General features: G+C 42.5%; 1 protein-coding gene across 1 annotated transcript; it reads left to right on the plus strand. All coding sequences in view use genetic code 11, as the record gives it.

The window, feature by feature from the left end:
• Nucleotides 1-10,626: 10,626 nt before the first annotated feature.
• Nucleotides 10,627-11,613, plus strand: EGR_09748 (hypothetical protein; the record flags this gene model as incomplete). The annotated part of the gene is made up of 2 exons (XM_024498997.1): nucleotides 10,627-10,743; nucleotides 11,467-11,613. 2 exons carry the CDS (start codon nucleotides 10,627-10,629, stop codon nucleotides 11,611-11,613), a joined length of 264 nt encoding a protein of 87 aa, XP_024346598.1.
• Between the last annotated feature and the right edge of the window lie 4,634 nt (nucleotides 11,614-16,247).

A 16,247-nucleotide genomic window follows, 5' to 3' on the forward strand; every position in this document is an offset into this window, starting at 1 on the left:
TACCATACAAAATCCTAAATAAAGCACGTTCCGGGTTGTGGTGATAGGCATACCCAGTCCTCCTCTCCAGCAACTCTTCTTTTGGAATCCCCACTCACATAATCAGATAACTATTTATTAAACATCCTAATGCAAGCAATGCTTTTAATTCCCAAAGATTTCTACTCTGCTAGAGGGTTTTTCCTATCATATTGAGACCATTTGGAAGATATCAAGTCCTCGTGTCCACACAATACGCAAACGACAGGGCGGTCCTATTTACGAAATAAATAGAAACCGAAATAGGGGAATGGCCTTAAACTCAATTCGTTGGATAAAGTCAACCCCGGATTGTTTAACCAAATGAAAAGATTAGAACGAATCTGGGGAAACACTCGTTCATAAACTTGGTCAGAAGCGCGAGCACATATGGTCTAAACAACCGTCTTATCGGCACAACTTTAAATTTACGACCGCAACACACCCTGAAAGGAAAACAATGATTTTGCCTATTTTCCCTTACAAGTGCTCTGGAAAGAGCGCATTTTGGGACTGAAAATGATAATAGCGATTGGCCCAATGTCCCACTTTGAAAAGCGCGCCGCAAAGGAATAAAAAATGAAAGCCAAATTCATTTAAGTGAAGGGTGTCTTTAGCAAAATATTTAAGTAGAAACAGATCTAGATTCAACTGAACATAATAATACTTTTAGGCTAATTTTATCTTTTTTATCCGAAGGTCCGTGATTATAATTTGTTTCTAAAATAATTAGGATTTTAACACCAATCTTGTTCATCAGAGAAAGATTTTCTAAAACAAAGGAAATGTAGTTGATTTTAAATAACCGTACTTGCCACCTAATAGTCAAAGTAGAATGCTCCAATTTATAGTGTGAATTTTTATAGTATTTAGGAATGTGGTCGGGAAAGTTTGATTAAGCCCTGGGCATTATTTGCAGTGGTCATTATTTTTTCTGGGAGCAATCTTCTTAAAAGGTTATCTTGCGAGGATGAAAAATAAGCATGTTTTGGATGAAAAAACCCTCCCGTGATTGCCCAACATCGGTGGAAGTGACACAGCTGACTGGGCAATTTTCCCGCCTCGCCTCTGGCATTCCTGCAATGTAACCTTAAGTGCACTTTCAGAAATTCCAGCAATAATAGAGTATTTGGCATTTGGATATCATTTAATTTCGCTTAGAGGACTGTTCCACCCATATCAGGACTTAATTTTTAATCAAAATTGAATAATTTTTAGCCTTTTATATGACTTCCTCTGTATCTTTGCGTCTTACTAAAGTCAATCAGTTAATGTGATTAAATAAAAAAAAAATGACTCCTTTTTTTGGTTACAAATGCATAGCATAATCATATGCCCTCAAGGGGTTTCTAGATATCATAGTATTAACGTAGTTGAAGCCTTTTAGTGCCCTATAACTAATTATTTTCAATCTCTTCAATAATCAATAAGGCTGCTGGTAAATGGCGCGATGAGATTGGTCACTGCATGTAAAGTGCGCTCGCAAATTAATAATTATTAACCAATCACAAGTAGGCATTGATTTCTTTGCTGACTAAAGACAAGGTTTCCTCAAACTTTTCCTAAAAAATTATTAGAACGGTGTTTTATTTAAACATGTAGCTGACAAAAAAGCTTTAATACTGCCAAAACAAATTTCGCATTTTTTTATCGAGTACTAACTAAAAGAAAATAAAGCGAGTGGCTAGGCAAAGGTGGAAGATACAATGTTAATCAATCGATCTGGTTGTCCGAATACCAGTCGAAGTAAAGTGGCGGCATTGCCCCTTCTTTGTTCCCGAAGACAACATTTTACTTATTACTCTTGCTTGAAGTGTACATGTGTTCCAATTGGGTGCAAATTATACAAAAATGGAGTGATTTTATGATTTTCTGTGGCAATTTTACAGAATGAAGGCAAAAAGGTGTGCACAGGAGGCCGTATTAATATGATGCAGCGGGGAATTTTCTTCAAGCTTGACATAATTAGAATTTGTGGACTTTGCAGCTAATGGAAGACACCAACCCCCCAATGACAACAAAAACTGCGGACTACATTAACGTACTATGTATGCCTGATAGCAAACAGACGCCGAAAAAGTTATTTGCGAAAAAGAAAGTTGCAGAGGAACATCCGCCCCCCAAAATGCAATGCGTAACCAATGGAATGTAGCTTGTTGTGATAAGAATTGGCTCTTAGTGCCTGCTCATAATAAATAATCAGAAGACACTTGTGTGGAGCTTTTGAATTTGTCTGCCCTTGGGCTCAATTAATTTGCTATAAATTTGTTTTATTTCAAGGCATTTAAAGCTCGAATTCTTAATCACCAAGATGACATAAAACTACTGTAGGGCTGGCTCGGGGGCCTGCCAACCCGTCAGGGTCACAGTGGAGGAGCACCTCTGTGGCCCGCTCATCAAAATCGTGAGTTAAACAAACAACCAAAGCAATACATAGCATCTCTCTCCCCTTTTGAGTATCGTCCAAGGAACTCCGCCTGCCCAACATCCAGCGTCAAGAACCAATCGTGCCAGTCATTGAATTAGCATTCATCTGAGAGGACAATGAACAGCAGGGTCACTAATCCCTCCTAATAATTCTGCTGGATCTGGCGTTCCGTCCGTCTCGGCAACTGTATTGGGTGACGGAAAAACGTGCTGGCAGTCCAAAATGCCATCGTTAGTCGTAAAAACGCTGCCCTAAAAGCAGAGTCTTATAAACAAGGATGGGCCAATTCCTCCTTTCCACTTTGTTATCATTTTAGTGCTGCCAGCCATATTTCGCTGGGTTCTATCTAGGTGGAAACGAGATGGAGGAGGTGCCGCGTGTTTACTTCATTGATATCTTCATATAGGTGCGGTAGGTAGCTTCGGAACTTACTTTTCCAGATGGTTTAAGGCTAGTGCCGATGTCGTTGTTGATATATATACTGCAGGCCGCGGGGCTGGGGAAGTTGCCACAGGTAGACATCATTTTCAGGCCTTCTGTTAGGGGTCGCCACTGATTTCCCAATTCGTACCTCATGCACTTCTTCCGCCACGCTAAGATTTATCTTTTAAAGGTAGAAATTAGGAAGAATATCCTCTAAGATTGGGTTTGCTTTCCGCTGCCACTAATGCAGAGTCCCTAGACTTCTTTAAATAAAAAGCAATCCAAAATACTAGGGCAGGATGTATTGTTGACGTACAGAGGGTCTGGAGGGCCCCTAAAATGTTCCGATGGCCAGTTCGCCCGGTGGAGAGCATCTGTAACTCCTCTACCAAAACCGACACATCACAGTATATCTCATCTTACCAAGCTAGACACATTTCTGCAGATTTAATTTTAGGCCGACTCTTTATCTTTTTGAAAGATTGAATGTATTTACTTATATTTAGACGTTTAATGAATTATTTTAAGATTCGATTGCCCACTTTGTGTTACTTTCCAACTGCGCAGCTTTAATGTTCGAGGCGGTGACATCAAACACAGCCACATAGTCCAAATGTACAAATTTAAGGTAGTTGAAATTCTTATTTTGAGATATTGTACAACGGCTTGGTTTCTAATATCCCCAATCGTATTCACCGCACTTAATGTGACTGTACGATTCAAAGTGAAAAAAAGTTGTTTAAATGGGCTTTCACGGACTGGGAGATAAGGGATAACAGTGATACACTTTGGGCTCAGAAATAGAAGGCTGCCCCATTGGAAGTTCATTTTAGCTACCAAATTGTTGATTCGGAAGGTGTAGGCGACTTGTAAATCACACAAATGTTACACCAATCTCCCAGCGAAATGTTTTCAAGAGGGTCCAGAAAAGACAAATGGCATGGTATGGTCATTTCTTTGCCTATAAAACGAACACGGAGGAGGAATGCACTAGCACCTTCGCCATTACTTAAAGAAATCTAGAAATCGGGCCATCCAAAAGCTTTGCTTTTGACTTGATTAAGGCAATTTGGTCATAGTAGTCGAGATTACCTAGTGAAAACCCAATTATGCAACGATTTAGCATCAATATGCGCCCTTTTTTGCTGTAGGCTAAAAATAAGTTACATAAGCACAAAATCTTCTCCCATATGGAGGGCGGGTGGTGCAGTCGTATCTCCTTACTGGCAAATGTCCATATCTTCACGTTAATTCATTGCAAATGGTCTGCATAACAATAAAGGCTCCTTTCTCCTCCATAACGGAAGGCGTGTAATCCCCTCGATGATACGAAATGACCATCTTTCTAACACCCTATCCAGGCACATAGTATTAGCTGCATCACAATTTCCATTACGCCGCTTTTTTTTCTCTTCGTCGGCAATATCTCAAGAATCAATTTTTTCCTTTGTAAGGTAGGAGTTATTCCCTTTTTTATTCGAAAATATTATCTGTGAAGCCCCATAACGCCAAATGGAGGAATAAAATGGAACTCCAAGCATTAAAGATTTCATTAACTTGATCCGTTAAATTAGGGTTCGGTAAACTTCGGTGAGTCATACTTGCCACAGGGTACAACGTGCCTGGCTGTGTGGATCGTTAAAAATAAATCAATATTTTCACCGATGATGCAGGTAATTATTGATCGATAATCTCATAAATTTGCGTGCCTAGACAAAAAAGCTCCACGTGTGGTGAATGCCTCATCGAGCACAACTCAGCAAGTGCGAATCCGAACGATAATTTGTGGTGGAGATAGAAATAATGGGATAAAAAATATAAAAATATTAGAGGGAAGGAAATGCATATTTACTTAACAGACCGTGAGCCATCCCCACTGAAATATCACATGTGAGAGACTGACATTTGGGCAAGGGAGTGACAGGTGTTGTCAATTTGGTGTTGGGAAGGGCAGGGCTACATAACCCATTGGTATTTCGATAATGTCAGATAATTAAACTGTAAGCAGGCAAGCTGTCAAATGAGCAAAAATTATTTTTGGACTTTTGGTAAAGAAATGATGAAAACGACTCACAAATGGCAGCAAGTAGATTAAAGGGGAACTACCTAAAGTCACTTGGACACTATGTACGAGCTAGATAGGACTTAGATAGCTATGGTGAGGCAGAACTGAAGTGAGAACAAGGTATCAAGGAGGAGTAGACCCGTCCTTCGTAGTATGTCCGTTTTCGGGGCAGTGTTCTTACTACTGGCAATGGATAAACGTGATGGCCAGCACGTTTTCCAGTCAGCCAATGCAGTAGCCGAAAAAGACGAAACCACAGATTTAGCAGAATTGTAAAGAGGGATCAGTGACGCTGCGATTAAGTGTAATTGATTGGTTGTTTAACTCTCGTTTTTTGTAAAGGGACAGCTCAGGTGATCCGCCATTGTACCATCGGAGGTTAAGGTGGCCTCCGGGCCATGTTGGTAGTTCCGTTATCACCTGTGCGTCAGGAGTGTATTTTCTGCCCGAGTATTGTCTCTTTTCGCCTTTAGGGAAGTCTCAGGGTAGGTGGCTACAGTAATTTCAAGGTCTTTATTCATTATTAAAAGAAAATGTGGCTAAATTAAATAATTTTGAAGTAACGTTTGTTGGTAACCATTGTTGGACACAGGAATGGATGGATTAGCAAACCCGATGCATCACCAGACGCAGCTATACCATCGCATTTACATACAGGACCAAAATAACACCTCAAAAACCGAAACACAAATGCATATAATGAAGTAGCAGTTAAAACATCGGTAAGTTCAGATCCCTTCAATCGCTCTAACAAACATTTTGTGCATTTGAAAGTAGGGATTCTTACATTTGGCATTTGTTAATATATAGTGTTGAAATGACCAAGTTAAAATAGACATTTAAACATCCGTTTGAAGTGTATTTTATTTTAGAAATGTATTTCTTTTTTAAAAAAGGTGCTAGGGTGTTTGTCTTTAATTAAGCTAACTTAATTTCATCGGTTTTTTGTACGCATGAGAATCGATTTATTGATTGATTATTGTAATTTAATTGCTCACCTGTCTATTTTTCGCAGTTAATTGATTAGGTCTAATTAGATTTCGCTTTTCGACCTTCTTGCAGAATAGCTGTTTGGTTAACACGAGGTGGAAGACACTTGTTTGCTGCTTAATCTGCTTTAATTCAGTAGTTAAATAAGTTTAACGACATTAATTATTTCTGATAGTTCTAACTGTACGCAATAGCATATTAATTTTTTGGCTAAAGTGCTTCAGTCGTGGACTACTCTTGAGTTATGCAGAAAAATGCCTGCGCCTCCTCCTCTCCACATAATTCCAAGTTATAGTAAACAGGCAGAATCTAAGAGCCCTTCTGTTAGAATTTATTCTAAATACGCAATTTTTAAGCAATTTGAAGAAATGCAGGCAAAATAGACGAAGTTGGTTACCTGGGTGAACGGAAAGAAGGTGCTAATCAGCCGAGACACACGTGGTCAGCGCTGATTAGACCTCATCCAGGAAATCGCCATGACCACAGTTCACAACTTTCGGCCTACCTACCGCACGCAATGCACTATATGAGAACGATGTGGAGGAGGGGAAGGACTGGGTGGGGGTCAAAAGCGGTTAAAAATCGATGCCCACGTGGGTAGCCAAAATCGATGAGCGGAGTTGCGATCAAGTGGACCCTAGACGGCTTATTCATAGTTTGGATTGCTGGTGCAATCCAAATGGCATTTCGAAGCGGGAAGCAGGCTTTAGGGATAGGAAAAAAAGAGCATCCTGGGCGAATAAATTGGCACAATGTGCAATATTTCAAAGTTACCGAGGTGTTTATTGCCCGGGTGTGCAAAAAATTCCACTACAATGGTCATAGATTAGGACCACTTTTGCTGTTGTTGTTGTCGTTAGGGTGGAAATTGATGGATTCATGAAAGAATAAAACACCTTTTTCCCATTAAGGTCATATCTGATTCTGTGAGGTACACTTTGACAGACGATCCCCACTTCAGCGTTGCAAAATATCAATTTCAGCTGCTTGGCATTTTTTAGAAAGGAATTTGAAAACTGTATTAGAAACTACCCCTTTCTCTGTAACCTAAAGTTCACCCATTTTCACTTTTTCTGCTTGAAAAAATACGTTTTTTTACTGCAGTGCAAAGCTTCAGGTTGCTAATTTCTACTTCGGAAGGCAAATTAAAGACGAGATGGCTAGGACTTTGGATGGGTGGGAGTAAACAACCTGATGTTGCGCCATTCCCCCTGAAGGCATAATACATCTGAAAGAACGCAAGATCTTTAGTGTTTTGATCAAAAATGTACAGAAAAGTTTTTGGTTTCGACATTTATGATCTCAAACTCCAATTGTGGCGCCCTATATGAAAAGAGGAATAGGCTTTACTATTTAATGCCACACTTATACCAGTTTAATCAGAAGAAATTTAAACTCAAATGGTCTACTATGAAACTTAATGCTTAAAACTGTGTATTAGGTAGGTTTACTCTCAAAAATTTGCCAACTTTAAAATTCTCATTCTAAAGTTTTTTGTAGAACATTGTCAAAACCCATGTACCTGTGGAAAATGGTTAATGAATAACCTGGGCGCCGATAATTTTGCGGCCTCCAACTTCACTTATGCTAAATCTCCCATTTTGACCATTTTTTAACGAGCAATGAGTTAGTTTTCCGTCTTTTGGTGGTTCAGGCGAAACAACCTGTCAATTAGAGGGGAAAGTTTTGTTTGGAGGCGTGCGCGCACTCTCCACTGATTGGTCGATGAAGTGCGCGCGTATGTACTTCCCGCAACCAACTGCTTTACGCCACTAACTGCGCCCTGATTGGTGTCTTTCCTTTTCTCCCAATCGATCGCCATGCAGCCATTGGCGACTGAGGCGCGTTTTGCGAATCTCAACAGTCAGTCCTTCTTGACGCCGCTTCGTAGCTGCTCCTGCTCTTCCGCGCACATCTTCCACTAGTCCTCTTCTTCCTCCCTTTTTGCATCCAAGCGCCGTACTCAAGTCTTTCCTCATCACTCATGGTGAGCAGTCTCCTCTTTAAGCCTTGATTATGCCTGGAGCTTCTTTCTTTTTGGTTGTTATACCGGTTTAAGGGTTCATTGGGAGTTTTGTCTTACTCATTGTACGCACATTAAGTTGTACATTTTGCGCAAGTGTTTTGTTTACTTTCTCTTTCAGCCATATGCTCATATATTCATACCTAAAGAGTTTTCTTAACTAGGGGAATTAACTCTTGCTTGGTGTGAAGGTTTATTATTCCTTTCATCGGATTTCGCTAAGTCAAATGTTTCGCTCGTCAAGATGAACTTCTTTGGTAGTTTTACTAGTAGAGACTTCAAGAACTACTAATGGTTTTTGAAACTTGGCAAATGTTATGTTGTGTTTCTTAATTTGAGACTATCTGGATTTTTAAAGAAGCAATTTTTACTTACTAAAATGGTTTTATCTGGTTTAAGACAAGTTCCGTCCTAATTTCCTAATTTCCTGTCTGCTGATACGAGAGGTATGAAAGGTTTCTGTCTGTATAGCTATGGCGACTGAGCTGTCTAATAAGATTTCAAATATTCTAATTCCTCTATCTACTTTGCTCGTCTGAAATCTACCAAAGGTACTTCAATCCACTATTCAACGTGGCACGATTGATACACAGGTTATTTGTCGTTTACGTCTTCGTGTTAAGTTTAATCTCTAAGAGTGCTTTTAGTTTTGCTATATTCCACTGCTCTTATTTCATAATATCGTTTCACATTTCAAGCCGTCAGTTCATTCGCCTCTCATTTTCCTGCTTTAAAGGAAAGTAATTGAAAACAGAGCCTCATTAGGAACACGCTCAACCAGGCTTTTCACTAGCAATCACTTTAATTCCCCATTGGATCTAGAAAGTTATTTTTGACGGTTATCTGGTTTGCTTTTCTTCTTGTGACGAGCAGCACATTTTCCAATAAACTTGGATTCGCTTTTAACTCGAACTTTCTTAATTCTTCTTTAAGTGGTCTTTTGAATGTCAATAGGGATTAAATTAACTCTCTCCGAAGTTAGTAACATGCACAATCGCGTAGAGGTCTTTGAAGACAGTTTTGGTAGTTTATTATATTATTTCTTATTTTGGTTCCATTAGTTGTTAATGCGTCATCATAGTACTAGTGGATTTCTAGTCGCTATTCGCATCGTTTTTGCAATTTCCTTTTTGTGGGCTTTTCTTGTTTTTTTTTTCCGTTAGATTGCCAGGAATAATAAGCACGACTTGCTTATATCCTGTAATAATCGGGTTTTCATGTGTTTAAATTGTTTTGATGTTTGTTTTTGCTTTTTTTAATAATGTCTTTTTGACTTCTCCATTCACACGCTTGTCTAAGCAGACGAGCGTGAACGTGCAGGCGTCGGAGTTTGCTGCACGCTACGTGGACCCCGAGGGTGTGCCGATTGCAAATGCGGGGCAGGCACTGCTCGGCGCAGGATCAGCCTCTGCCTCGTCCTCCAACGCGCCCAAATTCGGCACCCTAATCCCCAATCGCATCTTCGTGGGCGGCATCCCCTCCAATGCAAGTGTTTTGCTTTCCTGCTCTTTTCTTGGTACTCCACAGACGGTCTCTTTTTATATCGTTGTTTCTCGCACAACAAAGTTCCGTCCTTAGTTCTCGTATATGTTCCATTTAAAATAGCACACTTTTCATCGATTTCTGAGATGCTCACTGGTTTAAAAACAACCAATCATCTGTCTTCTCATACCCAAAACGAAATTTTAATGACTAGCATTAGAGGCAGCTTTTACTGTATTCTTGGCAGGTCGTGAATGCCCGCAATAGCTCCTTAAATGTGATTGTCCCTCCTCATTAACCGCGGCCTGGCTATGTCGGACTTCCAGGCGTAAAAAATTAGGTTACGGATTCTATGATTTTTTTTAAATGCTCCAACTTGGCTTTAAATTGAAGGCAAGGTAAATTGAACCATCATCACCACTATCGCTTGCTTAGTCATGAAAGTTAATATCCTGACACAATTGTCGCGTATTATGACCCTTTTACTGATCCAATGGCAACTTATTAGCAAAGTCAATTTTAACATTCAACAGCGTCCTAGATTACGACTGTGTAAGTTCTCTCCTTAGATTAACTTCTTCATGACATCATCATCTCTCCTTGCTTCACCCACTTTCACTATTTGTTCAGATAAATAATGAGTTCGCGGGGTCGGTGGTATATAGCCGGTTTAGTTCTCTCCAAGTAAAAAAGCCATTAAACTCGTTTTCTAATGAGACGAAGTTTTGCCTGATTTTTTCTACGTTTTTGGGGTCATTCTCAGGACTGGTCTGCGGCGAATTGATTTTGCTGTTTGCCTAAAATGACAAAACAGCCCTCTTGAAGTCGCCACTCTCATTTCTAACCTTCCAGACTACCGAACAGGAGCTCAAGACGTACTTCTCCAGCTTTGGTCAGGTAAAGGACGTAAAGATCATCAACGACCGACTCGGCGTCTCGAAGGGGTACGAATATTGTGCACATGTTGTGGGCATTATTTTGCCCTTCCTCTCTCATCATTCCTCTGTACCGACTTAGGAGCTACGGATTTGTCACATTCGAGAGTCAGGAAGTGGCCGAAAAGATCATCAAAAACGAGTCAGAGACGCTCATCTTCAAGGACCGCAAGTTGAACATAGGCCATGCCATTCGCAAACAGGTGAGCTTCGCCTACCTTTGTACGTGTGCGTGCGAGCGTGTTGTCCTGGTGCGTCCTGCATGTCTACAGTATACGCTCCTCTCTCCCCTCCAAATTCATCTCCATTTCGTCTCACCGTTTTGAATGCATCGTTCCTTCTTTGTGTTTTGGTTTGCAGCAGCTCTTCCCACGTCCAGGTATGTTGGTCGAGCCCGATTGTGCAGCATGTGTGCGTGCGTGAGAGTCCCAACTCGTTTTTGCGGTGCTGCGCATGGCTTCGCGCTTTGCTCACTTCTCCACACGCACATCCATCTCATTATCGTCATTTCTTGTTGTTTATTTGCTCAGTCGTTATGTCTTTGTTTCTTTGCTTTTCTGCGTGTCTTGTTTGCCCAAAAAACGGATCGTCTTCCTCATTTTTGTCTACTTCTCCCCACTATCGCCCTTCAACCATGTGTCGATTTCCTCGATTTCAGCTGACGTCCCACCAGCGCTATTTTTCCCCGGCGGAGCCGCAATTCCCTGCAGCTTTCAAAGTGGAATGCCAATCTTTCCGTTGACCGGACAAGACTACTCAGTACTTGCACAGGTGAGTTGGCTCAATTTTTCATGCAATTCGCTCTAAAGTCCTAACTACTTTTTCCATCACAGAAACAATTGGTCACTTATGATTTCAAGCTAAATGTTTTCATGGTTTCGTATTCGAAATTGAAGTATTAGAGTCGAAGTTTAGGAGAAGCGCCCAGACATCTCATAATTATTGTCTTAATGTGATTCTTTGATACTAAATTGCCATCGAAATTATTGCAAAATTCGTGACTTCATACTCTACGCTCGTTTCGGATTTCGGGGTTTGAAGATCTCTCAAAGGGTTTTCTAATAAGGGCTATGCTCTCTTTTATAAAATTAAGTTTCAACAGGTGAAACCCCATTTCAAATCCACTGAATGGTCAATTAAACTGGTTTCAGCTCAAAGACGTTACGCCGAGTTTCTCGGAATGTTGGTACAAAGCGTGTATTTTGCTTCATTTCCACTAACAACTTGGTGGATTTTGTTTAGCGGATGATAACTCATAAACTAGACATCTGTATAAAACTTCGGTTATTATTTGCACTAAAGATTGTCATTTGCGTGGAAGGGGATCTTTGTAGCTCTCCAAAATACTTTAAATGTAGCGGTGTTTTAATTCATACGCACCGAAATTATTTGATAAGGAAATGTTGAGCCATTGCGAAAGTGAGAAGTGACAATCTGGCAGCTTTATTAATTTTAGTTTTTTTTTAAAAAAAGATTGCATTTAAATATTTTAAGGATTTTCGGAATGCATGATTATTTAAAAGTGTCATGTTGCTTGGTACCTTGGCTTCCATTGTACTTTCTTGTCTGGGAAGTTTATACTTTAATCGTCCTTAAAAACTCATTTCTTTTGCAGCCAGGCTCGACGTACCAGCAGATGCTCCTGCAGCAGGCCAACGGTGCAATGTATCTCTCACCGCAGCCAAACCAACAGGCAGCGGCAGCAGCAGCAGCGACGGCAGCCGCAGTGCAGTATTCAGCCCTTCAGTCGCATCTTGCCGCCCATCAAAATGCCGCAGCTGCCACCTTTGCCACACTCCAGCACCACCAACAGTACCAACAGGCCTCCCTCACCGGTACGCCATCTTCTCTGCCCTCCACGCCCCTTTCCCCATTTTTATGGAATTGTGCCTTTCTCACTTAAAATGATGATATTTATGAAAGGAGGTCTCTTTTCATCAAAATGTGGGATTGTAATTTGACTAGATAGTCAGTGGATGATTTAGGTTGTGAGGTTAGACATATTCCTTCACATCTGGCACTGAATCACATGGATGTGAGTGATTGTGTGAATAGGGGCCTTCTGCTACCGAAAGCGCAAATGTCAAATAAGTGAAGCTATGATGTATTTCCCCAAACCGAGGAGTCTTACCAATGCAGACTTTTTTTGTCACCTAGAGATTCCTTTCCTTCGAATTTTCTCATAAGAAGATTTACCCAAAGGAACCTGTTCTGGATGCAGAGAATACATGAAACTATGTTCCGAAAATTCCAATTATAGAACAGATTGCAGTCACTAAGATATTTCGGGACAAGCTCATTTCCCTGATTCCACTTTCCTTGAAAAATTGGTTCTAGTAAAACTAGTTCTGGGGTTAAATTTGTTGTTTTTCCCATTGCTACTGAGCCTTTGAAATCACTATTTATAAAAGTGTTAAAATGACTTAAAGGTAACGGATTCATATCTCAAAACCTAGAGTTGTATTCTTTAACTGACTCCATATATCCATATGACTTACATATCCCCTAAACCACATCTATTTCCCTCTCGCTTGAAGCTCCATTGGCAGCTGGGGGGCAGACTTCGCAAGCAGCGATGATGGCAGCGGCAGCAGCAGCAGTGGCGGCGGCCTCTCAGTGGTCTAACGCCGCCAACACGGCTGCGAATGGTCACAACTCATCTGGCACTACGTCAGCAGGTCTACCACCTCCACCACAGCTGACGCCGGCGCCCTCGGTGTCGGTAGGACAGCATGCCCCTGCAACGCTGGGTGGCGCTGTAAGTGGTAACTGTAATGGCGTCCTTGACGTCACTCAATCACCGCAAGTGGCTGCGCTGGCAGCTGCTGTGGCCGCCCAACAACAGCTCGCTGCTGCTGCTGCCGCAGCCGCAGCTTGGAGGTGGTCCTCGCCTTCCGCCGCCGCTGCCGCTGCTGCTGCCTCGCAACACAGCAGTGGTGGTAGTGGTGCTCTCCTCGCACCCTCTCCCTCGGCTCTTACAAATGGATCTGCTACAACGCCTACAGGACAGTCCGTGTCACAGACTGCATCTCAACAGGTGAGTGGGGGTCTTTACGAGAGCCTCTTCTCGCGGTTTCTATACCAACATCATCAACAACAACAATCGGCTTTTGGATTGAGTGATGCTGCTTTGATGACTCCTACGGTGACTGCCGCTACTGTTGTTGGAGATTCCGGAGGGGAAGAGACGCGTTCAGCCAAACGACCCCGTCTCAAAACCGATGACTAGAACCAAAGCTTTCTCTCTTCCGATTTCCCATGTATTTCTAAACCCTGTTCTCCTCTCTATTCAAGTTCCCATCCCCTCTCTTACCCCCGTTAAAATTTGCGTGCATATGCCCGTGAAATGAGTGAAAAAGAGAGCATATCATCATTGGCGTTGCTATTATCGTTGTACCCATGTGCAAATCATCTGATCGCGCGTTTCTGTGTTTGGTTGATATAGATCCACTCTCACGATTTGCCACTACCACCACAACAACCACATCATCAACAGCAGCAGCTGGCTTTCCTGCCGAACACTACCACGACAAGCGACTATAGCACTGACCACAGTGCCCATTCCTCGGGCCTCATGGAGTCGGTAGAGGTATGATAGTTGATCAAACTCGTCGTCCACACCACCAATACACGTATTCGAGTTTAAGTGTTTCTGCTGACGCTGCTACTGATTGTGCTGTAGCCCAGTTCGGTTCCTAGTTATTTTCCCATACATTACATTGCTTGTGGTACGAACAGCGTTTGCCAGTTATTTCTGGTTTTCGCTTTCAACTTTCCTCTTTCTTCGTCTTCATCGCCAAGTTCACGTTATTCCACCTTACTCTGTGGTGACTTTTCCGCTCTCCGTTCTTTCTTTCTCCCTTCGCTCCCATTGTCAATGTATCTATCTATACCTCTCTCTCTCTCTCATCCTTACAGCCAAGTATTTTTCATTGTGACGGCCTAATGAGTCCACCACAACAGCTGCAGCCGACGCTCCTGCCAACCGCGGTGTTCGCGCCGGCGATCTTCGAGGGCGGTATAGCGGCCACCTCGAGTCCCCTGCTAACTACCCATAGACACCTTGTTTCACCGTCTGCCAATAACAACCACAACAATACCAACACCACTATAACTGTCACTCCTACTGCCACCTCCACCAACGGCAACGGCAGCTGCACCAGCAATTGCGCAGGTCAGACCTCCTCCCAACAGGCTCCCCAAACTCCTCACCTTTATGGCACCCCCACTCCCCAGGTAATTGTTCTCGTTCACCTTTTCCATCCACTTTGCATGGCAGCCGAACAAATAGTACAAAAGTAATGAGTAGGAGTAGCAAAACGGGAATTGGGGTGCCATAAAGACTGGAATGAGAGAGGGACGACCATCAACTTGTTGGGAGTTGTCTGATCCTTTAGGTCCATCTATTTGATGTGTATTCCATCTTTGTGGCACTCCGAAGGGGCTCTTTTGACAATCCTGAATTTTTGCCTTCCTGCGGCTTTCCCTTTTAGCCCATCATTCTTGATGTTTACTCTGGCGCCGGCGGTGGTATTCCACTGGCTCCGTTGAAGCAGACGTCCCTCTTATCCGCAGAGGGTCTCATGGTGGTTGAACACACGGGCGGCGCCTCTGGATTAAAGCAGAATGGTGGTGGTGGAGGTGGCTGCGGAGCGGGGGGTCGTGGGGGCGCGGGATCCAGTCCCAAGAAGCTGACTGCTGCAAACGGTACCACTACCAACACTCGCGCCGCGATCTAGACAGACTCGCGGGCAAGCACGCGCCCGTGTACGTACAAACGTACACGAACATACTTTTTGCATTCCACGGTCGCCCGCCTGACCCGCGTACAATTTTACCTCCTCTTCCACCCCCACCTCACTCACACATGCATCCATCCACACAAACACATGCATACACGCACAAAATGCAGAATGTTTGCTACTACTGCACAAATACGGAAATGATGGAAATCTTGGGTATATTTATACACACATGCACACTTGCCAGCAGTGCATTCTTCCATCATTCTCTTTTCGTAATGTCCTTGTCACTAGCGCTTTTTACTACTACTACTACTACTGCTATTTCCCTTATTATACTCTCTCTACCTCTGCCTAGGTCTCACCTTTTGCCCTTCGTCTATCGGTCTGACTGCTTCCTTGTGTTGTGTGACTTGGTGTCGAGACGTCGTTGATAGCTTTCCCGTGCATCCGTACGAGCGAGCAAGAGCGCGATATTGATTTTTATCGTCGCTAGGATTGTGTAGAAGGCGTTCCAGCTGTGCTCTCACTGCATGAGTCATTGTCCATTATCCAGTAAGGGCAAAGCAGCGAATGTTGGTCGTGCTGATGATTATGTTGGTGGTTTGTGCCAATTTGTACTTTTCAGTGTTTTTAACATAGTCGCCGTCCCCGAAACGGTTTTTTTCTTTTGCTTGCTCACTCGCTTTTGCGTTCTATTCGAGCCGGTGACAGTCAGTTCGTTGAGTGGAGCAAGTGCCTCTTAGTCTTGGTCCTCTATCAAACAGGTGAATTTGCCACAACTGCGTCCCTCCAGCGAAGGAAAAGCGCAAACATCTGCTGCCAATCGCATCATTTCCAAAAATCTGCAGTCTCGGAAACATGGTCGATTCTCACAATTTCGGTAGCATTTTCATGTTCACTTTTACACTTCGTCAAAGGGATCGGATCCAAAGTTGCGTTTTTGCTTAGTGACATTTTCACATAATAGTTTGACGGAGCTTCAAGTTGGCAGTCACGATACATTCCAGGAGTTGGGATCTTCGAAGTGAGGTAATGTGTAGTTGGAAGAGTCATTGGCGTTTCACAGGTTCCACGTTCATTTATCGATGTGAGGGCATTGGTTTGCCATGGTTACGTGAAATTATCAGTGTCAACAATC

The sequence above is a fragment of the Echinococcus granulosus genome (assembly GCF_000524195.1).
Source record: "Echinococcus granulosus chromosome Unknown EG_S00164, whole genome shotgun sequence".
Classification (NCBI taxonomy): domain Eukaryota; kingdom Metazoa; phylum Platyhelminthes; class Cestoda; order Cyclophyllidea; family Taeniidae; genus Echinococcus; species Echinococcus granulosus.